This window comes from Pleurodeles waltl, chromosome 9 (genome assembly GCF_031143425.1).
Source record: "Pleurodeles waltl isolate 20211129_DDA chromosome 9, aPleWal1.hap1.20221129, whole genome shotgun sequence".
Lineage (NCBI taxonomy): Eukaryota > Metazoa > Chordata > Amphibia > Caudata > Salamandridae > Pleurodeles > Pleurodeles waltl.
The window spans coordinates 97,391,127-97,418,104 of NC_090448.1; the positions used below are offsets into that span (position 1 = coordinate 97,391,127).

General features: G+C 47.6%; 1 protein-coding gene across 1 annotated transcript in view; it reads right to left on the minus strand.

Annotated features, from left to right (window-relative positions):
- The window catches only part of TRNT1 (tRNA nucleotidyl transferase 1), an 83,454-nt gene that overhangs the window by 8,613 nt on the left and 47,863 nt on the right, over positions 1-26,978 (minus strand). The window contains exons 6-7 of the mRNA XM_069206359.1: positions 8,371-8,564; positions 7,143-7,393 (exon numbers count right to left, since the gene is read on the minus strand). Coding sequence (XP_069062460.1) covers positions 7,143-7,393; positions 8,371-8,564 — 445 coding nt within the window. The remainder of the gene's footprint in view (positions 1-7,142; positions 7,394-8,370; positions 8,565-26,978) is intronic.

Consider the following 26,978-nt stretch of genomic DNA (forward strand, 5'->3'; position numbering starts at 1 on the left):
GATATCATTCATTCTAAACTACAGTTCTGTTGATGGTTCTGGGTATCAGAGGTATTTGGATAACTACCTAGTCATCCATCCATCTACCTACCCATCCATCTATCCATCCATCCATCCATCCATCCACCTACCGATCCGTCCATCTACGTATCCACCCATCCTTATACCTACCCATCCATCCACCCCACTCATCCATCAATCCATCTAATTACTTATTCATCCATCCATGCATCCATCTAATTACTCATTCATCCTCATCCATCCATCTACTAATCCATTCACCTAGCCATCAACCTACCCATCTATTTACATCCATCCACTTATTTACTTACCCACCCACCCAAACCATACATTTATCTACTCATCCATCTGCCTACTCATCTACCTACGTATCCATCCATCTGCCTAGCCACCCATTCACCCACCTACCCCACTCACCCGTCTCACATCCATCCATCCATCAACCAACCTATCCATCCACCTACCCACCCATCCAATTACTCATTCATCCTCTCATCCATCCATCTACTAATCCATTCACCTACCCATCATCCATCCATCCATATCCATCTATTTACTCACCCATCCATCCACCAATCCATCCATTTACTCATCCATCTGCCTACTCACCTACCTACGTATCATCCATCTGCCTATCCACCCACCCATCCATCCACCTACCTCATCACCCATCTATCCATTTATGTATCCACCTGTCTCACATTCATCAACCTCTCCACCTATCTACCCATCCATCCACCTATCCATCCATTTTCTTACCAATCCAGACGTCCACCCACCCATCTACCCACCCATTCAGCTACCTGTACACCTACCTACCCATCCATCCACTTATCAATCCATCTACCTATCCATCCTTCCATCAACCCATCCACCCACCAATCCATTGACCCATCCAGCCACCTACTTATCTACCCATCTTCAGAACCATCTGTCCATTTACCCAACCATCCATCTACCTACCCATTCATCCATCTACCTCTTCATCTATCTACCTATCCACCCACCCATCCATCCATCTGCCCATTCATCCACCTACCCAACCATCCAATCCATCCATCTACCTACCTATCCACCCATCCACCTATCCATCCATCCAACTCTATATATCTATCGATCGATCGATCAATATGCATAGCTTTCGGCTTCACCGATGGATGTCTTACCCGAGAGCTTGTGCTTCCCTATTTGTGGGTTCCCAGTGTAATTTCTTTCACATTGGATATGAGGTATCCAGCCACCAGTAATGGGTGAGTGTTTAAAATATATCTAGGTGCTAGAATATTGATGACCTAATGGAACATGCATCCTTGTTGGAAACATCATTTAATTAACGTACCACTAGGAAAATAAATTGTTGATTGACTTTAAATGTTTTATGTACAGATGACAGAAACTTTATATTTTGAAAAGGAGATTAGAATCCCAAAGTAGTTGGAACTGAATTAGGAACATTGAAGCAGATGAAGAATATTATTTTAGGGTGGCTAAAAGATTTATAGATTATGCAAATTGGAATAATAAAGAGAAAACCAAAACCAATATTATATTTTCCCCATGAATATGTCACGTTATCTGCATTTGTGACGCTCACAATCACTCGCAAGGGTATCCTTGCACTGAACAGCTGTGCGTGTTGGTTGAAAAGTAGAGGGGCATCCTTACAAGCCCCATGGCGCTGCCCTGTGCCACAGGGAAAGGGCAGAAATGCACCATATTTACAAAATACGCTAGATTTCTGTAATTTCTCCCTGCGCTGGTGCACAAATTGCTGCACCTGCCCAGGGGATGGGAGGTGCATGGAATGGTTGTGCAGTACTGGCGTAGGGTGCATTGGCATAGAGTAGCATACAGCTGAATGTTGCAGAGTACAGTGGCAGAGTTAAGTGGCATACTGCAGTCTTGCAAAGTAGTGGCACTGAGTACAGCGGCATAACATGCAGTGGTGTAGAGCGGCGCAAAATAAGGAGGTAGAGGCAGAGTAGGCTGAGTGCAGTGGCATAGAGTTCAGTGGAAAAGAGTGCAGATTTGCAGAGCACAGTCGTAGATGCAGTGGTGTAGAGTGGCGTAGAGCACACTGGCAGAGTGCAGTGGCGGAGAGTGGCATAGAGAGGAGTGACAGAGTACAATGGAGTAGAGTGCTGTGGCCTACAGTCTTAATAGAGTATAGTGACAGAGTGCAGAGTAGACTGGCAGAGAGTACACTGGTTTTGAGTAAAGTGGTGTAGAGTGCATTGGCATACCGTGAAGTGGTTAGAGCAGAGTGCAGTGGCATAAAGTAGAGTGGTGCAGAACAGAGTGGCATACAGTAGATTGTTTCAGAGCAGAGTGGAGCGGTGTATGGTAGAGTACAGTGGTGCAGAGTGGCGTAGAGTGCAGTTTTGCAAAGTAGACAAAGAGTGGCTTAACATGGATTGGCACAGACTGCACTGGTTTGGGGTGGTACAGAGTATAGTGCATTGGCATACAGTGGAGTGGAAACGTGGTGTGGCACAGAGTGGAGTGCAGTGGTGCATAGTAGAGTAGTGTGGGGTACAGTGCATTGGCACAGAGTAGTGGTGGAGATTAGAGAGGTGTGGAGTTGTGCACGGTAGAGTGTAGTGGCACAGTGTGGAGCTGCGCAGAGTAGAGTGTAGTGGTGTGGAGTGGTGCACAGCAGAGCGGAGAAGTGGAAAAGTGCTGAAGGCACGGTGTGGCAGCATACTATCATAGACAACTCATCTTCAATTGAAATTACCATTACATTTGCACAGATGTGATGAAAGTGTACAGTGCACAAACGATAATGTGTGGAAATGTCATCAACTAGTGTATTGATTTGTGCTGATCATATTAAAATATTTGTTTCCACTACACTAAGGAAAAACCAAAAAATGTGCTTCATTTGTACAGTGATAATTCTGATACATTCTGAAATATCTGTACGGTTCTTTTACATTTAAATTGTCATGTGTACTTAAAAAAAAAACTAAAAAAAACTGCGTACAGCCTTCTACTCAGCACACCATCAGTAGTCAGCCTGATTGCCACATAAATCCTCTCAGATGATGTCAGAGAAATAAAAGTAAACACTCTGCTCCCGGGAACTAAGAGGCTGAGATCTGACCTCTGCCTTTAACTGCACAGCAAATTTGACAAGATAAGAGCAAGATTTAAAGCCTGTCTTCAGAAATCCAGTACTGGTGGAAGAATACAGTGAATAAGATTTGGGCAAGGGAAGAGATTAACACAAGCTGGACAGCCTAAAACAAATACATTCAGCAAACAGAAAGCCAGAAAATGTGAATTACGAACCATAAAGCCAGTGGTAAGCAATAGATGGAATGCATCCCAGGGAAGCTTTCAGAATGTCCCCAAGATGTCATTAGCAAACCAGACAGCTGCGCCACCTGGTAGTCTTCGACCCAACAAACCACAAAGCCAATGGTAAGCAATGGGGAAAATGCATTCCCAGGGAAGCTTTCAGAATGGCCTCAAGATGTTGTTAGCAAACTAAACAGCTGCGCCGTCTGGTAAGCTCCGATCTAAAGTGTGGCGAGTTGCTTTTGCTTTTTTTTTTTGTTTGTTTAAAAAAAAAAAACTGCCTGTTCTTAGCTGGAAAGAGGGCAATCTTATCACAAACAAAAGTTTGCTGATGCAAACTTTAGAGGGAAAAAGTACACAATTGCTATTGCAGCACCTGTTCCCATTTAAAAAACAAGAACTAAATTATGCTACATTTTGGCTACTATCCCACTTCGCTCTAGTGGAATCCACAAACCCTTGCTACATTTAGCATCTCTAACATATGGGGAAAAATACACAAATGTGGCTTGGAATCTTAAATTCTCCGTATGGAAAACAGTCATAAAACCGCCTCAAATTCCAAACAAGGAATCAAGCAATTATAGGCACTTGAATAAGAAGTCTTGATGCAGTGAATAGCTGGAAAGAGTTAACTCCTCAATATCCAAGTTTGCAGACTGGGAATTCTAGCAGAAAATAAGTGGCATTTCCCGTTAATCGAAGTTGTAAATAAGGCTATGTCTAGCCTGCCCCACTTTAACAAAAATGCGATGTACCTGTTACTTAAGCAGTCTGCATTCATGATTCACAGGTTGCTCAAGCGTCAATTAGAGTTTGTGTACTAATTAGATGAGCTCTGCATAGATGCATTTTTTGTCTGTGGCACATGCTTATCACCCCTTCAGACAGGTCTTAGAACCTACTTCTTTTTTAAAGTGTCTATGAAATACGAGAGTGAGAAAGAAACAGAAAGATAAGATTCCTCATGTAAATAAAGCTGCCTAGGGGTTCTCCGTAGCTTTGGAGAAAAGCAACTGTTTCTGCTGTAACCTTCGGACCAAGAAGGTCTGGATGGTTCACTGTTAGCATATTCAAAGTACACTTCCACTGAAGCGTCGAAAATGAGGAACAATAAGGGAAAACAAAGCACGACAGTTTAACAAAGATATATATATATATTTTTTACACAAACTTCATTATAGGGGCCTCATCTATGGGGAGGCGGGGGGTGGTGTGTGTGTGTGTATATGACTAGGAAGATGGAGAATCAATCTTAAAAGGAGCAGAATGGGCCTAGTATTATGAAATGTTCTACACTATTCTGCAACTATGACACACACTTTTTAAAATGCAGTCTCAACATAGTGGTCCACGTTGAACACTTTAAACACTGCTTCCAATAATTTAACTAACTTCACTGGTGCTAGCCACGTCCCAGTCAGAGAAAATGTCAAACAAAATTACTTCATAAAGTCTTGTGTTGTCTAGTTATGATACAGCTGGGCACATTTTAAGAACCAAAATGGTCCACATGACTTATTACAAGCTTCAAATAAATGTTCATTTTAAGATGAAAAACAAATGTTCCATCTACTTTATACAATCTTTGAGTTTAATTCTCTTTAGTTTGAAATAATTGCACTCTCCAAACCAATACTTTTCTGTCATAAATCAATAGCTGAATGTTTTTTTCTTCAGAAGCAAAATCCACTGATCATTAAGTATTTCTAGTACAGACTCAGGGAAAACAAATATCAAATACAACCTTCAACAATGCTTCAAGAATAACAGTTCTACTTTGCAAATTCTAAAAAAAGAAAAAGATCACTTACCTGTTAATTGTCAAAGTTCAATTTCCTAAGCAAACATTCAGCGAGGATGCCAATGTCATTATGCTGCCTTTTCTGTTGTTTCCTCTGCCATTTAATCACAAAAAAAGGAAACTACTTACAGTACCCATCATAACACATCCTGTTTCTTTCTGTGGTTCCTGCAATATCTTCAATCAAAACAATTTCTCACTCTTTGGAACTTGGCACATTTACAAAAGGATGACTTCAGTGCTGCATTTGCAAACTAATAGGTTTCGGGCTGAAAGTTTGGAACAGAAGCCTGGTGGCGGCTCACTCGATGGTCGGTATTCCAAAAACCAAGGTTGAGTAGTCCAGATTACACTCATGCCTCATTAATCCACCACCAAACACTGCACTTCCTTTTATTTCACTATTCACATTATTTTTCATCCATGCTTTGTCACTTTGTTTTTTCGTCTTTCTCTTCTATCGCCCCCCACCTCCATTTATGTTTTTTCTCTCTTGCGCCAGATTGTGAAAAAATAAGGGACGGTGCCAAAAATAAGTTCTGGTATGTCCCACCGGTGACCGTCAGCTCAAATCAAGCACTGGGTGATTGCATAGCGCTAAAGATCTGGATAGGGGACTTTAGAAGCCAGCCACTCAGGTAAGGTTCGGTTAAGTTCAGCCCAAAATGGAAAACTGCAAACAGAAAACCTTTGTCTGCTATTACAAACCAAAGATAAGTTTTGTGAACACTACAGCTGTGTTTCTTCTTCGTATTGCTCCTTTTGAGGCAAGAGATCCTTCTTCAAGACGTTTGTGTGAGGGAGGCTGGAGAGGAGATTGCCGTCGCTTTCTCAATCGGAGTGATCTCCCAGTTTTCAGAGACATCTGCCCTGCACTGACCATGGTAGTGGCTTTGACGGATCAACAGCTCAGAGAGGTATTAGTGTCATGGCATTTAGGAGGAGATGGGGGGATTTAATCGGTTATACTCTACCAAGTCTTCTTACTGTATAGAGTCAAAAATACTGCTGTGTAGAAGGCTGCGACCTTTACTTGGCCCCAACATTTCCAGTACTGATGCAGAGTTTTTCTTTTTAAAGTTAAGGTCAGCCCCAATGTTCTTACAGTAGCTCTACTTCAATTTATTTCAGGAGACTAATCTGCCTTTGCCAACACATGTGTATCTGCTAAAAGGGCATGCCACTCACTGAGCTTCGACATCAGTTGAGACCTCAGTCAATGTCATTCAATCATGTCTCTGCCCTGAATAGGGGAAATGATGGAGTCTCTCCTTTACATGAGTAAATTAGGCACAGTCACAATTTCCAACAGGCCGCACACAAAACCTAACAACTACCAAACTTCAAGAGATCCTTCAGGGCCAAGATCTGCATATGCAAACACTTCACAGCCTAAGGTTTCTAACCCTTTCAATTCGCTATCCATTAGAGGCGTAGAGAAAGCGTTGCCCACATTTTGCAGAAGACACCTGACCCACTTGACTTTTCAGAGTCAGTTGACACCAATGGAAATGGAGGCAAGATGGTGCTACCCTGGACAGATTCCTAACTATAGCTAAAGTAGATTGTTGTTTTAAAAATTTTATCAATCAGAGCATCACTGAATGTTTAAGTAGGTTGAGAAGATAATTTACAAGATCAAAACTTGGATAGGAGTCTCCCTGTCACAAGTCTGGTATCGCACAAAGCCATCTAGTGTATGTGACTCAACATTGTCAGAAAAACAAAATGAATCCAATGTGATGAATGGGAAAGGTTCCACATATAGAAACTGTGTGAATGTGACAATTACACTGTATTGTACTGGCATGCTGTTACACAAACACCACATGCATTCACTCTTAGAAGGCCTAGCCGTCTACCAAGAATGGGGTAGGAATTTCAAGCAAAGGCTTGTTCGCCTTTGTTGGTAAGATTGCTTGGGCCTTCTGTGAGATCAATCACAGCAAATATCATGACTATAAGCTACCTTCCTTGTGGGTATCATTCTAATTCCCCAGAGCTACACACTTACATCAGTAATGAAATCCTGGTATGGCTTGAGAGGTGCAGTGTCATCTGTACCCTGGGTGAGATCTCTGCGATACTTCACAAGAAAGAGGCCAAGGTTCTTCTCTTCTTTGGAAATCTTCAGCCTCAAATCAAGTTTAAGAACTTCGTCTTGGAGCTTGAGGAGGGAGGCCAACACCGTCATAGGCTTTGGGTCCAGGGATCCCAAATTCTTGCTGACCTTGTCAAACTCTTCTAAGTTATTCGCAGGCAATCCTGTGGGGGAGACAAGAAATTTTACAAATACCCAGGCTACAAAGAAAGACGGGAGAATGAATGAATATATATATTTAAAAAAAATCCAGATTTAACCCGGCACTCAAAACACTTGTGCTCATGTTAAGTGACCCACCTACATGTAAAGATAGACTAATAAATTAATTACCAAAGTCAATAAGAGTAAAAAAATAATAATAGTAAACTTAATAAAACCTAATATAAATGAAGAACAGAAAAGCTGATGTGAAAAACAAAGCAGTGGTGCAGATGCGAGTGGAGTGACAGACAGCCTCAAATATTGCCTTTTCTTCAGTATATGCATCAAGACCATCACAATAGTTGTGATACACTACTGCTGCAAGTGACAAAAAGGGAGAGTTGTGATTCATAGAGGGCTTTCCTGGAGCTTTAAAGTGATGCATAAACAAGCGGTGCACTGCACCACAATTTATACTTTACTGCCATCAGACAACGATGGAAAGGAGGGAGACCACACCAATGGTACACAATTGCAATCAAATTCTAAACACAAAGACTACAATTGTGAATTTATAAAATAGGCAATTGCACAAACACGGATCGAGGAATCCATAAGAGCAAAACTTTAAATGAAACTCTTTTGTACAAAAGGTACATGTTTGACACACCAATAATACAGAAAAGCTTACCTATGCGAAGAACTGCTCACATAAAAAAACACCTAAGAGGTTTAATTATGAAAACAACTAAATTCAGAGTCCAACAGTATTACTTATTCAAAATATGACCAATGTACAGAGCCACCACTGAAGCAGACACGTTTGTTATCACACTAAAAAACTTACCTGTATAAGTAATCACCTACAAAGTCTAGCACTATCTCTGGAATATTTATATCACCTATTGTATTACACTTCAAGACCAGAACCGGGATATTACCAGTGTTATAAACATGAGCTATACTGAAAACACAACACTGGGACTGTACAACATACCTACGTAAGGAGCAACTCCCAGGTCGTACATCATGTGGATCAAGTGATTGGTATGTCGACCAACCAAAATCTTTTTTAGTTCCACCCAAATCCGCTCTCCTGAGATTGCAGCCAGGCCATTTGCATTCTTTTGGATTGCTTTCAATGTCACAGGATCGTGCTCACCTGGATGTTCTGCTATCCTACCATAAAACCTGTAATACAAAAAAGCGAGTTAAAGTGTGTGCTGTATGGCTTTCGAAGACTGCTCACAGTTCTTGTACCACCACAGAGAAGAGGACGCACACAAACACACGTTGAGTTATGCCTCGACTCCAACTACATAAGATTGAGGATGAAGGCTATAAAGTAAACAAGCTCATAACAGTAATGTATTATGGTTTAGAGCAGTGTTTCTTAAACTTTTGACTTTTGTGGACCTCCACTGAATAACTACTGGGAGTTAGCTAATAAGTCTAAACAATTTCTACAATTTTTACCTCAAAGCAATACTTAGAAATATAGAAACAAGAATGCAACAAAGAACCTATTTAATAATGTGTGCATTGTTCAAAACCAAAAGGAAACAAAATGCATATATTGGAATTTTAATTTTCAGGGGAAAGTTGAAGCTGTTGAAAGTTTAGGGCTTTATGTGTGAAATTTCGATTTGCAAAAATTGTGCAATTACTTTTTGCGAGTGGAAAGATTCTTCAATCAATCAATCAATCAATCAATCAATCACATTTATAAAGCGCGCTACTCACCCATAAGGGTCTCAAGGCGCTGGGGGGGAGGGGGTCAGTGCTCGAAGAGCCAGGTCTTGAGCTGCCTTCTGAAGGGGAGGTGTTCGGGTATGGCGCGAAGGTGACTGGGCAGGGAGTTCCAGGTCTTCGCTGCCAGAAAAGAGAAGGATTTTCCTCCGGCGGTGGTTTTGCGGATGCGGGGAACGGCTGCCAAGGCCTGACCGGTGGAGCGCAGAGTGCGCGGAGGGGTGTAGAAGGAGACGCGGGAGTTGATGAGTTTGGGTCCGAGGTTGTAGAGGGCTTTGTGTGCGTGGGTGAGGAGTCTGAAGGTGATCCTCTTGTTGACCGGGAGCCAGTGGAGTTTTCTCAGGTGTCCGGAGATGTGGTGGTGGCGAGGTATGTCCAGGATGAGTCGTGCTGCGGCGTTCTGGATCCGTTGAAGTTTCCTCTGCAGCTTGGTGGTGATGCCGGCGTACAGAGTGTTCCCGTAGTCCAGGCAGCTGGTGACGAGGGCGTGGGTGACGGTCTTCCTGGTGTCGATGGGGATCCAGCGGAAGATCTTGCGGAGCATGCGGAGGGTGTTGAAGCACGCTGAGGTCACCGAGTTGACCTGTCTGGTCATCGAGAGGGAGGAGTCCAGGATGAAGCCGAGGTTGCGTGCGTGGTTGGTCGGTTGGGGAGTGCTGCCTAGGGCGGGGGGCCACCAGGAGTCGTCCCATGCGGAGGGGGTAGGGCCGAGGATGAGGACCTCCGTTTTATCTGTGTTCAGTTTCAGTCGGCTGTCTGTCATCCATGTCGCTACTTCCTTCATGCCGTCGTGCAGTCTGGTCCTTGCTGATGTGGGGTTGTTGGTGAGGGATAAGATGAGCTGGGTGTCGTCGGCGTAGGATATGATGTCGAGTCCGTGTTTGCGTGCGATGTTTGCCAGGGGGGTCATGTAGACGTTGAATAGGGTGGGGCTGAGGGAGGATCCTTGGGGTACGCCGCAGATGATCTCCGTGGCTGCGGATCTGAAGGGGGGGAGGCGGACTCTCTGGGTCCTTCCGGAGAGGAAGGAGATGACCCATTCCAGGGCCTTGCCTCTGATGCCGGCGCTGCAGAGGCGGTCTATCAGGGTGCGGTGGCAGACCGTGTCGAAGGCTGCAGAGAGATCCAGGAGAATGAGGGCCACGGTTTCACCCTTGTCGGTCAGGGCTCGGATGTCGTCCGTGGCTGCGATGAGGGCGGTTTCGGTGCTGTGGTTGGCCCTGAATCCGAACTGAGTGGAGTCGAGGGAGTCGGAGGTTTCCAGGGCGGCGGTGAGTTGAGCGTTGACGATTTTCTCAATCACTTTGGCGGGGAACGGTAGGAGGGAGATAGGCCGGAAGTTTTTGAGTTCGGTGGGGTCTGCTGTAGGTTTCTTTAAGAGGGCGTTGAGTTCTGCGTGTTTCCAGCTTTCAGGGAAGGTAGCAGTGGTGAGGGAGGCGTTGATGACGTCTCGTAGGTGGGGTGCGATGATGTTGTCGGCCTTGTTGTAAATGTGGTGAGGACAGGGGTCGGAGGGTGATCCCGAGTGGATCGAGTTCATGACGCAGGTGGTTTCCTCGGTGGTGGTAGGGTTCCAGGCGAGGATGGTGGAGATGTCGTTTGCGGCTTCCGGGGGCGGGTTCATGTTGGTGGTCGTGAAGCTGTTGTAGATGTCGGCAATCTTACGGTGGAAGAAGGTCGCGAGGGAGTCGCAGAGGTCCTGTGAGGGAGGGATGGGGTTGGTTTCTGCGTCCGGGTTGGAGAGCTCTTTGACGATGCCAAATAGTTCCTTGCTGTTGTGGGCGTTGTTGTCAAGTCTGTTCTGGTAGGCTGTTTTTCGTGCGGTGCGGAGGCGTTGGTGGTGTTGGCGGGTGGTGTCCTTGAGAGCTGTCAGGTTTTCCTCTGTTGGGTTGAGGCGCCATGTCTTCTCGCGGAGGCGGCATTCTTTCTTGGAGTTTTTGAGTTCGGTGGTGAACCAGGAGTTTTTCTTGTGGTTGTTGGTGTTGGTTTGGGTCTTCAGAGGGGCCAGGAGGTTGGCGCAGTCGGAGATCCAGTTGGTGAGGTTGTTGGCGGCCTCGTTGGGGTTGCTGGTGCTGGTGGGTTGGTTCAGGGAGAGCGTTGCTGCGAGTTGTTCTGTGGTGATTCGGTTCCAGTATCTTTTTGGTGGTTGCCGGGTGTGGTGATGCACGGTGGTTTTCTTGAAGCTGAAGTGGACGCAGCTGTGGTCCGACCATGTGAGTTCGGTGGTGTGGCTGAAGGTGATGTGTTTGCTTGAGGAGAAGATGGGGTCGAGCGTGTGTCCGGCGTAGTGGGTGGGGGTGTTGACCAGTTGTTTCAGTCCCAGGTTGGCGAGGTTGTCTAGAACGGCGGTGGTGTTGTTGTCGGTGTGGTTCTCCAGGTGAAAGTTGAGGTCTCCTAGGAGGATGTAGTCGGTGGATGAGAGTGCGTGGGGGTTGACGAAGTCTGCGATGTCTTCGCTGAACTTGGTGCGGGGTCCTGGTGGTCTGTACATGAGGGTGCCTCTTAGGGTTGTCTTGGGGTCGATGTGGATCGCGAAGTGGAGGTGTTCGGCGTCGGGAAGTGAGTTGTCGGTGTGGGTCGTGATGCTGATGGAGCTTTTGTGTGCGATGGCGATGCCTCCTCCGGTGCGGTTGAAGCGGTCTCTCCGGATGATTTTGTAGCCGTCGGGGATGGCTATGGCGATGTCGGGTGCCGAGGAGGGGTTCATCCAGGTCTCAGTGAGGAAGGCGATGTCTGGGTTCGTTGAGTTGATGAGGTTCCACAGTTCGATGGCGTGCCTGTGGACGGAGCGGGTGTTGACCAGGATGCATTCGAGGTTGCTTCCGGGGGCGTCGTTCTTGGTGGTGGCGGTGTGGGTCCGTAGGCAGGTGAAGCGGCAGTTGCTGCAGGTGAAGGGTCCGTGGGTACGTTTGGGGGTGGCGCGGTAGCAGCCCGGCGCGCGGCCGGGGTTGAGGTTGGCGAGGGTGGCGGAGTCATAGGTCAAGCGGGGGGCGCGGGGGCCAGGGGTTCGGGCACTAGGCGCGGTCCAGGCGCGGACGGGCGCAGACGGGCTTGCCTTAGGCGCGCCCGCTGCGCGCGGCCTCGCAGCGGCCGCCATTTAAGGGGTAGGTGGGGAGGCGGGGTCAGCTGGGAGGCGGGAGGTGGGCGGGCAGGGGAGCTGGAAGCGGCAAAAAAGAGCGGCAAAAAAGAGCGGCAAAAAACGGCGGGAAAAGCGCGGTAGGAGCGGCGGGAAAAGCGGCAAGACGGCGACAAGGGAACAAGAGCCTACTAAAATCTACTAAAAAGGAGGGGCTGAGAGGGGAGGACGGCGCACGGCACTCGGGGGCACACGCACGGGATACAAGGAGAGAAAAGGGGAATTTCAGTCACTCGGGGGCACACGCATGGGATACAAGGAGAGAAAAGGGATTTCAGTCAGCACAAGCTCAAGCACTCGGGGTACACGGGCAAGAAGGGGGGAGCACACTCACAGGAGAGGAAGGCAGTCAGGGACTGGAGGCGCTGCGTGAGCAGGGGAGCGACCTACCCGAGGGTCAGTGGTCGCTACCTCTGCCTCGCAGCGGCCGCCATTTAAGGGGTAGGTGGGGAGGCGGGGTCAGCTGGGAGGCGGGAGGTGGGCGGGCAGGGGAGCTGGAAGCGGCAAAAAAGAGCGGCAAAAAACGGCGGGAAAAGCGCGGTAGGAGCGGCGGGAAAAGCGGCAAGACGGCGACAAGGGAACAAGAGCCTACTAAAATCTACTAAAAAGGAGGGGCTGAGAGGGGAGGACGGCGCACGGCACTCGGGGGCACACGCACGGGATACAAGGAGAGAAAAGGGGAATTTCAGTCACTCGGGGGCACACGCATGGGATACAAGGAGAGAAAAGGGATTTCAGTCAGCACCAGCACAAGCTCAAGCACTCGGGGTACACGGGCAAGAAGGGGGGAGCACACTCACAGGAGAGGAAGGCAGTCAGGGACTGGAGGCGCTGCGTGAGCAGGGGAGCGACCTACCCGAGGGTCAGTGGTCGCTACCTCTGCCTCGCAGCGGCCGCCATTTAAGGGGTAGGTGGGGAGGCGGGGTCAGCTGGGAGGCGGGAGGTGGGCGGGCAGGGGAGCTGGAAGCGGCAAAAAAGAGCGGCAAAAAAGAGCAGCAAAAAACGGCGGGGAAAGCGCGGTAGGAGCGGCGGGAAAAGCGTCAAGACGGCGAAAAGGGAACAAGAGCCTACTAAAATCTACTAAAAAAGGAGGGGCTGAGAGGGGAGGACGGCGCACGGCACTCGGGGGCACACGCACGGGATACAAGGAGAGAAAAGGGGAATTTCAGTCACTCGGGGGCACACGCATGGGATACAAGGAGAGAAAAGGGATTTCAGTCAGCACCAGCACAAGCTCAAGCACTCGGGGTACACGGGCAAGAAGGGGGGAGCACACTCACAGGAGAGGAAGGCAGTCAGGGACTGGAGGCGCTGCGTGAGCAGGGGAGCGACCTACCCGAGGGTCAGTGGTCGCTACCTCTGCCTCGCAGCGGCCGCCATTTAAGGGGTAGGTGGGGAGGCGGGGTCAGCTGGGAGGCGGGAGGTGGGCGGGCAGGGGAGCTGGAAGCGGCAAAAAAGAGCGGCAAAAAACGGCGGGAAAAGCGCGGTAGGAGCGGCGGGAAAAGCGGCAAGACGGCGACAAGGGAACAAGAGCCTACTAAAATCTACTAAAAAGGAGGGGCTGAGAGGGGAGGACGGCGCACGGCACTCGGGGGCACACGCACGGGATACAAGGAGAGAAAAGGGGAATTTCAGTCACTCGGGGGCACACGCATGGGATACAAGGAGAGAAAAGGGATTTCAGTCAGCACCAGCACAAGCTCAAGCACTCGGGGTACACGGGCAAGAAGGGGGGAGCACACTCACAGGAGAGGAAGGCAGTCAGGGACTGGAGGCGCTGCGTGAGCAGGGGAGCGACCTACCCGAGGGTCAGTGGTCGCTACCTCTGCCTCGCAGTGGCCGCCATTTAAGGGGTAGGTGGGGAGGCGGGGTCAGCTGGGAGGCGGGAGGTGGGCGGGCAGGGGAGCTGGAAGCGGCAAAAAAGAGCGGCAAAAAAGAGAGGCAAAAAACGGCGGGAAAAGCGCGGTAGGAGCGGCGGAAAAGCGGCAAGGCGGCGAAAAGGGAACAAGAGCCTACTAAAATCTACTAAAAAAGGAGGGGCTGAGAGGGGAGGACGGCGCACGGCACTCGGGGGCACACGCACGGGATACAAGGAGAGAAAAGGGGAATTTCAGTCACTCGGGGGCACACGCATGGGATACAAGGAGAGAAAAGGGATTTCAGTCAGCACCAGCACAAGCTCAAGCACTCGGGGTACACGGGCAAGAATGGGGGAGCACACTCACAGGAGAGGAAGGCAGTCAGGGACTGGAGGCGCTGCGTGAGCAGGGGAGCGACCTACCCGAGGGTCAGTGGTCGCTACCTCTGCCTCGCAGCGGCCGCCATTTAAGGGGTAGGTGGGGAGGCGGGGTCAGCTGGGAGGCGGGAGGTGGGCGGGCAGGGGAGCTGGAAGCGGCAAAAAAGAGCGGCAAAAAAGAGCGGCAAAAAAGAGTGGCAAAAAACGGCGGGAAAAGCGCGGTAGGAGCGGCGGGAAAAGCGGCAAGACGGCGACAAGGGAACAAGAGCCTACTAAAATCTACTAAAAAGGAGGGGCTGAGAGGGGAGGACGGCGCACGGCACTCGGGGGCACACGCACGGGATACAAGGAGAGAAAAGGGGAATTTCAGTCACTCGGGGGCACACGCATGGGATACAAGGAGAGAAAAGGGATTTCAGTCAGCACCAGCACAAGCTCAAGCACTCGGGGTACACGGGCAAGAAGGGGGGAGCACACTCACAGGAGAGGAAGGCAGTCAGGGACTGGAGGCGCTGCGTGAGCAGGGGAGCGACCTACCCGAGGGTCAGTGGTCGCTACCTCTGCCTCGCAGCGGCCGCCATTTAAGGGGTAGGTGGGGAGGCGGGGTCAGCTGGGAGGCGGGCGGGCAGGGGAGCTGGAAGCGGCAAAAAAGAGCGGCAAAAAAGAGCGGCAAAAAAGAGCGGGAAAAAACGGCGGGAAAAGCACTGTAGGAGCGGCGGGAAAAGCGGCAAGACGGCGACAAGGGAACAAGAGCCTACTAAAATCTACTAAAAAGGAGGGGCTGAGAGGGGAGGACGGCGCACGGCACTCGGGGGCACACGCACGGGATACAAGGAGAGAAAAGGGGAATTTCAGTCACTCGGGGGCACACGCATGGGATACAAGGAGAGAAAAGGGATTTCAGTCAGCACAAGCTCAAGCACTCGGGGTACACGGCCAAGAAGGGGGGAGCACACTCACAGGAGAGGAAGGCAGTCAGGGACTGGAGGCGCTGCGTGAGCAGGGGAGCGACCTACCCGAGGGTCAGTGGTCGCTACCTCTGCCTCGCAGCGGCCGCCATTTAAGGGGTAGGTGGGGAGGCGGGGTCAGCTGGGAGGCGGGAGGTGGGCGGGCAGGGGAGCTGGAAGCGGCAAAAAAGAGCGGCAAAAAACGGCGGGAAAAGCGCGGTTGGAGCGGCGGGAAAAGCGGCAAGACGGCGACAAGGGAACGAGAGCCTACTAAAATCTACTAAAAAGGAGGGGCTGAGAGGGGAGGACGGCGCACGGCACTCGGGGGCACACGCACGGGATACAAGGAGAGAAAAGGGGAATTTCAGTCACTCGGGGGCACACGCATGGGATACAAGGAGAGAAAAGGGATTTCAGTCAGCACCAGCACAAGCTCAAGCACTCGGGGTACACGGGCAAGAAGGGGGGAGCACACTCACAGGAGAGGAAGGCAGTCAGGGACTGGAGGCGCTGCGTGAGCAGGGGAGCGACCTACCCGAGGTTCTGACCCAACCTTTGGACTAACAGAACAGTTTACAAAATTCCAAATTGCAGTGGGTCACCGTAGGAAGCTGGTCCTTTATGTGGTATGTGAATACTGTTAAAAAGGTCCCGGGGTTCCCCAGGGGTTGGACATGGCTTGCTATACAATCCTAAAGTGCTCTATTTAGGGGTAGTGTGGTCGTGCAGCCTTAGGCTTAACACAGAGGAGTGCAAGACATCTACAAATACACACAACATTCAATAAATGAGACACGACTCAAAAAAGGAGATCCACGTCAATTTATAAATATAGCATGTATGTATCTTTATATATATTTAGGAATCAGAGAAAAATTGTTTAGGTAAATACGTTTCCAAATAAGAATTGTTTTCACATGAAAAAGTTGACAGTGCAATTTCTGAGTTCTGCAATGTTATCCTATGGAAGGAAAAACAAGTTCTGCAAACAGGTAGAGTACAGCGACTTACAAGACTAACCTCCAAGGTGAGTTGTAGGGAAGGTGCAAGGCAGCACCAGCAGTACACCTTCAGCGGCACGAGGCGGCCGAGTGCAAAACAGCATTGGGTGCCCCATGCGTTCCAATGGAGATAGGTCAGTGTGAAAAGTGGCTTCAGACTCTGGCCAAGAGGCCAGCTACGGTGAACCAACATTGGAGCTCAGACCTCACGATGCTCGTGCACAGATAGGCACCTTTGGTGCTCTTCTCCACAGCTCAGGGGCAACGGGTGCAGAGGTGTCCTTAGGGGTCAGGTTTTCTTTACAGGAGCAGTCACGGTGGAGGGGGCTGTGCACAGAGGCTGCAGGCATCGTTAAGAAGACCAGGAGGGGTGAAACCATTGTGGACTCAGACTCTGGAGGGCTGGGAAACCATACCATGTTGGCACTGGTGGTCCACTTCAACTCGGCTCGGAAACGGTGGTGCAGTAGAGACTTCAGGTGTCGGGTTTTGACAGTTACAGAGGCACAGTCCCTTCTTTTTGAGTTTGCTGGAGAACAGGTCCGCTGTTCATGGGAGGTCTTGAGTCCTTATTGAAGGCAGGCTGTCTTCCTGGGTTTCTGAAGTCACAGCTGCAGGACAAATCAACTTTGGTGCAGATTTCGACAAGGAATGCAAACAGGCGGGGTTGGTACCAGGTCAGTTGCTTCTTTTCCCTTCATATGCTTTTGTGGCTCTTTGGCGTTCTCGGTCTTCTTAGGTCATCTGAATCTGCTTCTCTGGTGCCAGGGGCTCCTCTACATACTGAATTTAGGGGTGTTAGGGGTGTTAGGGGTGTGTAGGGTAGTAGCCAATGGGCTACGGACCCTTGGGGTCAGTATACCCCCTATATGACCACTTCCTGTGGAAAGTGGGCATGACTGTCCTGGAATCTCTAGGTATGCCATCTCAAAGAGGGCTACCTCTGAAAAATAGTGTTCACCTCATCACCTCAGCTTAGTCCACTTTAGGGGTGGAACTAGCCTGGGGGTGGCATGCCTACATGACTTACAGAGGGTGCTGAAGGTTTTGCCAGTTGTACAGTTTTGGGGGAAAGAACACTGGCACTGGGGACCAGGTTGGCAGGGACCCAGTGCACCTCAGTCAAAGTTGCATCAAATATCAGGCAGAAAGTGTGTGTGTGTGTTGGTCAGGGGAAGGGTTTGTAAAGAACCCAGTTCCCTACAGTCACAATTCAACAGACCTCATCAGTATTCATGACGCAGGACACAAAATTCAACCTACTATGACCAGATGCCATCAAATAAACTGTGACCTGCTGTGGTCAGCAGACCACATTTGTGATCTCATTTAAATAAAGCTACTACCAGACGATGGATGGGAGTGCTTCTCGAGTGGTCTTTAGTTTGTACATGGACTACTATGAGTTCATATTCTTTGTATTCACCAGTAGGAGCTGGTGTCCCTAGAGATGAAGGAGGTGTGCAGGAGGGTCCTCGTTTATTCTACTACGACACAAGAGTGTTCAGACATGGGAGTGACTTGCTTCCGAGGTGATAATTCAGTTGTCAATTCCTGTGTTTAATCGTGCGGCAGACAGTACAGCTATAGTGTTTCACTTGATCATAATCCATTTCATGGAGACTGAACAGGTATTTATAACTTCTTCACCATTTAGCATGTTTGCCCTCGCACCTTGGGGAGGTTTGCATGCAGCTCGTTAGACACACCAATCAATCGTTATCCTTGGATGGCGATACATTATAAACAATTTCCTTAAACCATGACCGCATTATGTATTTTTCTGCCTTGCTGGAGTGGACAGATTGACTATTAGCATTTAGGTGAGGCAATGTCTTCGTATAACTATACCAGCCTTGCTTCCTCCTGCATGATATGAGCACAAATCATTAACACAGTATAAGTATAAGGTATAGATTTCCTTTCTTACACATCCTCTTGGGTATTCTTTTTCAGCAGAGTGAGGGAGGTTTTGAGATACAATTGGCGGTGCCCACATGGTAATTTTGGTGCGGTGTGTACATAGTTCCAATGGGCTTTTAACAGCTGAAAAGTTGACTTTTTTTTCACACAGATATAGAATTTGATTGTGTTCAATATTATTTTTATAGAGTCTATTGTCTTCCTGTTTGCCCTGAGGAGGCCCACAGTTATTGGCCGAAACGTGTCTACATATATTTTGGAGTCCACTAATAAGTTGAAACAAAGAGATGATATTGATTATGAGGGACATATTGCAGAAATGTTTGTGGGACATTTAATCCCTTTAATGTAATTTTCCTTGTGGACTACCTCTAAATAGGACTGCTACTATATGATAAAGCAGCCTTCCAAAAAATAATAATTGGAAGACTTGACCAAAAAATAGTTTGTTGTAAACTTCGTTGTGTACAATCTGCGGTATGTTATGTGTTACAGTATTGACGTGTTATGTTTTCGCACCTATGTTTCCACATTTAAGTACCAATATCTACACAATAAATGAACTGAGGAATTGTGGATTATTATCTCTTTTTAAGTATGTAAACAAATTTGTTCCACAAAGCTTTTTTGGAGATGAGGCAGGGAGCAAATGACAGGCCCATCCTTGCTTTAACTTTGGCTTATTGTTTTCTACTGTATACCACATATATACATAACGTTCCTAATGTGAGCCTTTCTGATGCACCCTGTATGTTTTCTGCACAGGAGACTCGTTAGCCACATACACAGGAAGTGCTGTACATGATTTCTAGGTAAGTTGCTCACCGAGTGCTCAACTCTGCTGGAGATGGGGCGCACCCAATGTGATACTCCTTTCAACATGGATAGCTACCTTCACCATGTCCGAGCTACTGCATTACTAACAGTTGATGCAGCTGTAGGATAGTTGTTTCGTACACACCTTTTTACATGCACCACAAGTTGGGAAGGCTTCTGTTTTTTGTTTAATGGTAAATCTGTGTAAGATCTCATTACCAGAATCCTCAAAGTCAATCACAGTGAGAGGGGAGATATGGTGCGTTTGTGTGTGTTGTAGTAGCGTTTGTGGTATCTCATTCTGGGGTAGACTAGAGTTTGTCTAGTACGAAGAATGCTGGTTGCCATTTTAGACAGCATAGACTGGGAGGTTTAACGTCATAAAGAAGGAAAAATCATCAACATCCTCTAAGGGAAAATGACATGGAAATCCCTTGTGTCTTTCAGGACAAAGTACCTAAAAGATTTACTAGTATGCCCAAGATAATATTCCTCCCCCTTGTGCATGGTGATAACCTGTATTTGCTGATGACAACGCTGCATACCTGTTTTGCATTTTTGTTCTGGAAGCCAAGAAACACAATTGTGAAGCTTTTTGTGATTACTATAAGGATGCAGAGAGGAGGAGAAAGGAGGAATATGAGCAGAGGAGTAGCGAGGTAGAGGTACCTGCCAGGTCTTGAGCTTTCGGGACCCTCCACCATTTCCCTTGCTCTATTACCCTTTGCATTTGCCTTTTGCCTCTGCTCACCCCAGTCTGTGGGGCAAGCTCTTATCGCATCTGTCTGCCTCCACATGAGCTGTGATGCAGGGAGGTGGGGTGTTCATCTAAGCAGATGTTTAGAGCCTTCCCAGGGACAGAGGCTTAGGCACACAGTGGCTGAGGTTCAGGGTGCCACTGGTACCCTAGGCTCCCCATCCATAACTACAACAATCCAATTACCCTTAACATATTGACCAATTAAAAGCCTCAGCCAAGCAGTTAACCCTTTAGCACCAAAAGCACCTGGCACCTAGCCTGCACCAGTCCATATCTCCCTCTGCTGGCCCACACTGTTCACTGCACCCTCATCTGCCATCTGCTCGTGCCTGCAGTCTACTCACTCCACAGCCATTTGGGTGCTATCTGGGTGTCGTACTGGGAGCACCTCACGGTAAAGGCATCTTCGGTTATCTGCAGGAGAGACCTCACTCACTGGGACTTCACTGGACAAGTAAAAAGTAACATTTAAAGGTGTGCTTGTGCCCCCCACAGAACAGACTGTTGAGGGGCGGGCAGCACAAACAAGTTGGTTCAAGCAACCCAAAGGTGGGTGTTGTTGATCCTCCCATGGCCCAGCCTTTTCCGACCACACAGAAGGTCACCGAGGGGCACGCTAATCTATCACACAACTTCAGACTCTCTTGCAAAATCCATCAAGGGCCCCCGACGGGTATGGAGACTGAAGCTTTCAGCACAAGACCCGTGACTCAAGATACCAGCGCAGGGGGATGATGTGCCCCCTGCCGGCCTTGACGGCATCAATCAAGGCTACAGTCAAGTCATCTTGCCGACCAGTAAGTCTGTGCAACGGAAAAGCAATCGAGACAAAAGGGAAGATCCTACTGATAATGGCTGTGATATTTCTTATCCAACAACCCAAGAGTGGGAAGAACTAGCTGCATCATATCTATAAAATTCCCCCAGCAAAACCCTGAGGGCTCCAGATAAAGCAGGAACAGATACAACCTCGAATTGTAACCAAAATAGAGACCTGAAGGCTCAGTATTCGATACTATCTGGCCATCCCTTCTAAACACCATGCAGTACTTAGTGAACACCCTTCGATATCAGGCTGACAAGATGTATATTCAGCTATCAATCCTCAACTCCTTAGCCGCTTTAGTTGCAGGAATTGACAACAAGCTTGCCGAGCTAAACCGTTTGATTCAGCGGGCTCAAAGCGACTCCCAACTAATGCAAGCAGCCTGCTCTTGTGCCTGCAGCCCAGTCATGAACAAACGAACTACGCTGCCAACAATGATGGGCGATCTACTAACAGAACTTAAACAAACCACAGATAATAGGAGGGCCATTATTTCCCATGAATCGAATACAGTTGTCCGCCAGCCAGGTGGGGGTCTATCTTTAGACTGCACTGTAGCCCAATGGACGATCTGCAGCTTCCCTGCACTTCAAGACATAGGAGAAAAACGATCACCCCAGCAAAAGTACCCAGAACCAGCTGAAGGCCTCTGCTAGAGTTTCCTGAAACAGAACAGAAAGCAATCAAGATCTCAATCAGAGAGGTGAACTAAGGGAATTCGAGCAAAGGGGTAACGCTCAATCTCGCCGCAAGCAGAAGAGGAAAGGTAGAAATGACAAAAACGTCATCACTGAGTATTTTCAATCGGACTCCGCAAGTTCCCAATCTACCAGGGAGAGGGTAACAATCTAGCCATTTCCAGCGAGCTGGCAGAAACAGAGGACAGTTCAAAGACAACCACTCGCCGCACAGAAGAGGGACCTGCCCACCCCATAAGGAAGGCTGCAGAGGCTCCTGAACAGGGCTCCCCACAAGAACGTAAGATAAGCACTGCAGCACCAGAACTAGGAATGCCACAAGTTAAGGTTTCAATCTGAACTAGGGAAGGAGAAGCCCCAAGGTTGGGGGGGGGGGGGGGGGGGGGAGGGGTCACAACTAAGGTCCACGGAAGCAATCCAACTGGCAGAGCCAGCGCCTCACACGTTGAACCCACTTCCTCCTGACTATACCAACAGGGAACCTAGCACACGCATGGGCGAACTGCTCACCAGAACAATAAACGACCGCACCCCTCTCAAAGGCTGCCCTGGACACTGACATCCTGCTCTTTCTTTCAGAATATAAATCACAAGGAAATCCTGACATCTTAAATAGAGGGAACATTCTATGCATTTTAGCAATGACCATGGATCTGAATCATTTGAAATTACCTGACCTGCTGGCAATAGAATTCATGAAATAGAAATGAGGCAACAAAGGCTACATGGGGTACTGTTGAAATACCCGGGAAGATCTTGGAAGGACAGAGTCAGTTCCAAACCTGGGGCATAACAGTAATTCCATGCTACATCATGGGCTATCCACATCCCTCACTTGCCTCAAAACAGCCCAGACATGGCTAATTCCCCCCCAAAAAAACACTTACTCAGTCATCAAGGGGGGATGAAACCTCTCGCCAGCAGGAAGAACAAGGTACAACTCTCAACTGTTTTAATGAGATTGGCCACACAAGATTTGAGACGGATATCACACACATTAAATAGTACAACTAAGACTGCATGACAAAGCTTAACTATCGCTATGGGCCCACAGCCTATGGAAAGCTCTCTGGCCTTGGAAAAATGGGCAAATAAGCAAAGCCCTAAACGTTTTTGCTCCTGGAACATCAATGGGGTGGGAAACAAAACACTTTTTATATTTTTTTTACGTTTTACATTGTCTGGAAAAGCCATTTTACGTGGAGGGCTTTATGGAACATCATGTCCCGGCCTGCAAACTTGCAAGATTTGATTGCTCGAAGGGTGGAAGACAATGAGATAGAAGCAGTTAGAGCAATGATCCGGAGCAAAGGGGAAGATATAAGGGTTGTGATTGTGAATGTGCACCTGCATCCCAAAGGAAGAGTAAAGGGCTCCAAGCTGTTGATCAGTGGAATCAAATGGCTGATGGATGAAGAACAAGATGCTAATTTTATTGTCTCGGAGGACTTCAACTTATACCTGCTGTGAACAACCAAAGACAAATTCATAGCGGTTCAGTCATCACAATGGGGAATTCCACAACAAGTAAATATTTCAATGGGCAAACTGACCAAAACAGGCAAACATCTTCAAGGGGATCTGGAATGTCTTGGTCTCAGGGCCCTAAATGGGCACTTTCCAAATGATGACCCGCCAGCAGCAACGTTCCACTCCTCAAGAGTAACGTCAACCTTAGATTACACCTTTATAAGTTTAGCCTTATACCATAAAATCCTTTCAAATCAACTGGTGGGGGAGGAATGTAGCGACCATCTTCCACAGGTGCTCATGCTCAGAACAAGGCCTGTAACCCCTTGTAATTTACCTGAAGTTCAGGGTTCAGCATACACCATCAATAATAAAATAATAACATTCTACGTGTCATCCATAGACTCTCTTCTAGCTCTGCCAAGTACATACTTCAATACCAGCAAGCTGCAATTCCAAACCTGTTAGCAGCTTGGGAGGCATTCACTGAAGAAATGGGGGAAACATTTGCTACGTTGGTGAAAGGGCCGCGCAGGCAACCAGAAGCCAGGAGTCACTTTAGTCTTTTGCAACAAAAACAAGTAAAATTACATAACTAATAAAGCAAACTGTCTGGAAATTGCACTGGCAACCAAGCAATCTTCTCCTGAAACAGGAACCTAGGCAGAAAAAGATCACCCTAAAAAAGCTATCCTGGACATACAAAAGGGAAGGAGATGACTCATTTTGGGCACAACTCCTCTACGACATCAAAGCTAATGGCCACACAATTCTGGTGGGGGGTAAACCTGTTACAATGCCCATCTCCTTTAGGGGTGATCTTTTTGCAGGAGCATTTCAACTCAAATGAGGCGGAACAAAGTTAGAAGGGGCCAGCCAATTAGATCACTTGAACTGTATTCCCGTGCCGACTGAGTAATGGCCAGCCGCTGAAAGGGGGGCTTGTCAAGCTCACTCTTCGGGTTTTGCTCTAGTAACAAGACATCTAATCCAAAAGCAGACACGAAAGGGGAGACAGGAAGGGTCTCCAGGTCCTAATTGGATACCTTCAGCACTCTACAAGCAGGCTACCAACTATTGGCCAGAACACTTGGAGCCGCTATTTCTGCAGATAGTGGAAGATTCCGTCATCCCAGCACCATGGAGAGGGTCCATCATCTCCCCGATTCATAAGCATTGTGATAAGAACAGCGCAAAACACTACCAACTTGGGGCACTGATCGTTAATGAGGCCAAATAGTTCACCAGCATTATTTTGGAGGAGCTAACAGCCTGGGCCTTGGCGACACATATCATTCTGATAAACCAGACCGGCTTCAGCAAGAACGTGGGAACCGCAACAAACATAACCGCTTTATCCCTGCTGTTAGATGGTGCCACAAGCGTGAAGTCCCCTCTCTAGATCTGCTTTATTGACTTCCAGGCTGCATTTGACCACATTAATTGTGGTAAGTTATGGCGGAAATTGGCGGCACAAAAAATATCGCCCACTCTCCTGAGGCTTTTAATTATATTACATACAGATGGATACCTGGGTGCAAGATAAACTGGAGTCGGGGATGCATCTCTCAAGGCACATTCCAACCTTTAAAGGCTTGAAGCAGGGCTGTGTCCTCACTCCCAGGCTATTTAATATTTTTCTTGCTGACCGAACAGAGACTCTAGACCAAAGAGATTCTCACACACCTACGTTGGGCAGACTCTCCTCTATGCAGACGACCTGGTGCTAAGTCAGACTCCATTTGGACTGCAATGCCTTCTCAATGCTACCTACGCTTACTCAATTGCAAGCAGCCTAAAAATCTATTTTGAGAAAATGAAAGAAATGCCTGTGAACAGCCAGAGAAGGAAGATCCCAAGTTGGTGCATCACCATCGGACCGCTTGAGATGATGTCCTCTTATAAATATCTGGGCATCATCATCCACAATAAAATAACTTTTTATTTGCAGTGCGGCGCACTGCAGAGAAAGGGCACTGCTCTCACACTATCTATAAACAATTTGAAAAGGAAAGTGTGTGGTTCTAACTCAGCCCTTCTATTGTGAGTAATTCAGGCAAAATTGATCCCGCTATTAACCTATGGTAGCGAGGGGCTAAGAGGGAGGGACGTTTTAATGCTAGACTGGGCGACTGCCAAAGCTTACAGAACAATTTTCTGCCTTCCCAAATATTCTTCTCCAGCTGAGATAAGGTTGGAGTTTGGTCTCCAAGGACAGTATCTCGACAGAAGAGGCATGTATATTAACTTCAGGTGTAAAATGAAGAATGCCTGCGCTATCTGATTAAACTCTCTACTGTGGCTGGGACCTGGCAACTAGAAGTGGCTCCTCTGCTCGAATGTATCTTAATGAGTTATTAACACAACTTGGATGTCAAGACATATGGGCAATGTTGGCCACACTCACCAGCTTTAATATTGCAGTAAAGAAATCTAATACTCTGGTATCACTGATAAAGGACAAGGAGGCAGTTGCCAAAAGATCCAGGGTTGGGTTGTACTACCAGGCTACCTCAAAGTGGAACAACAACAGTACTTCTGCATAAGCTTCTCAAGCTTGCTCAAGGAAAACATTTTGAGATATTGGTTGGGCTTCCTACCTTCATGTTTACATCTACCCACTTGGGAGCGCAAAATGTCTGCAACTGTCTGCTGGCTGTGTGGAAAAGGGGAGGAAAACCTAGTCCATTTGATAGGAGTTAGAAGCTGAGAGAAAAGCAATGCTGCATACAAAGACTTCGGTCCTGCAGACAGGTGGTTCTGTCTTGTTTCTTGCCCGAGGACATACAACTGATCTGCCACTTTGTAAAATATTTTGTTAAGGTCGAAAAGGAACTGCAGACGGCATGAGACAGTGATCAACAAGGGCTTGGAACGTTTGGTTGCGTTTCAGTTCATTCCAGCGAGTAAGAGGGGCCTTCAGACATCAAGAAGGTTACCTTAGTTTTAATATGCAGTTTTTAAGATTACTGCTTTATTTATTTATAAGTTTTTAACTAACTAAACCTACCTGCAATAACAAATATCATACTGGTTATCTGCAATGGTCTGAGTTTGACTCTAGAAAAGCGGATTGCCCCTTAGATTTGTAGGTGCAGCGTAGCAGGCTTTACAAGGCTGTTACTTTACATCCCTCTGCATAAAGCCACACTGCACTTTACTTTGACAAGACTACCTCATAATTACACTGTGCACCTTGCTACCAAACTATATTTAGTCAGATGCACTTTAAATAGTGCACTAGAGATGCTTATTTAATTATTTGTTTTTATTGCTGCTTTAGAATAGTTGTAATTCATATATGGTTTTAACCAACTAATGATATGAAATAAATTCGATCTCTAAAGAGTTCAAGTGTTACTTCCTCACATGACAGTGGATTCACTGCCAACAGTTGCTGGCAACTGCATTCCGACAGCTCCAACCTCTTGCGTCTGAGCCCTACAGCCTCAGTCAGCACAAACGATCAAGTGTGTGTCTGACTGAATGATAATTAACATTTTTATAACACCTGAACAGACTTTACTGAACTTTTCTACTTTAGACAAGGCTCTGCACTTGTATGACATAGGCTAGAACTGTCTGATTCTAGTTAGTGTTAATCTGCCTGGATTAGACTGTCTGCATGCAAGTGTACTAAACATAATGTATAGCTAAGTGAAACACTGCTACTGAACCCTTTAACTTTGAACAAAATATTGAAGGTTTGCAAAAATGTATAACTGCCTGTTTGTACCGCTTGTGCTCCTCTCCAGTAGCTAGCTGCACCTGTGCACCATCCTTCAAGAGTAAGCTAAGACTGCTTGGCATTCATGGAGCTTGCAAAGTATCCACTGCTTTGAATTACAAGGAAAACTGGCAATAATTGTTAAAACCTTTGCAAAGTTGCCCCTTCTCCTGTTTCTTTCAGACTCTGTTCTACTTCTCCTTTCTTTTCCCTTGTTTCCAATCCCTGCCATCTCGCTCTCTTTGACCTCCTTCTTTGTTGGACTAACACACAGATTTGTGGAGCAAAGCAGACTCGAGATTGCCCAGAACAGGAG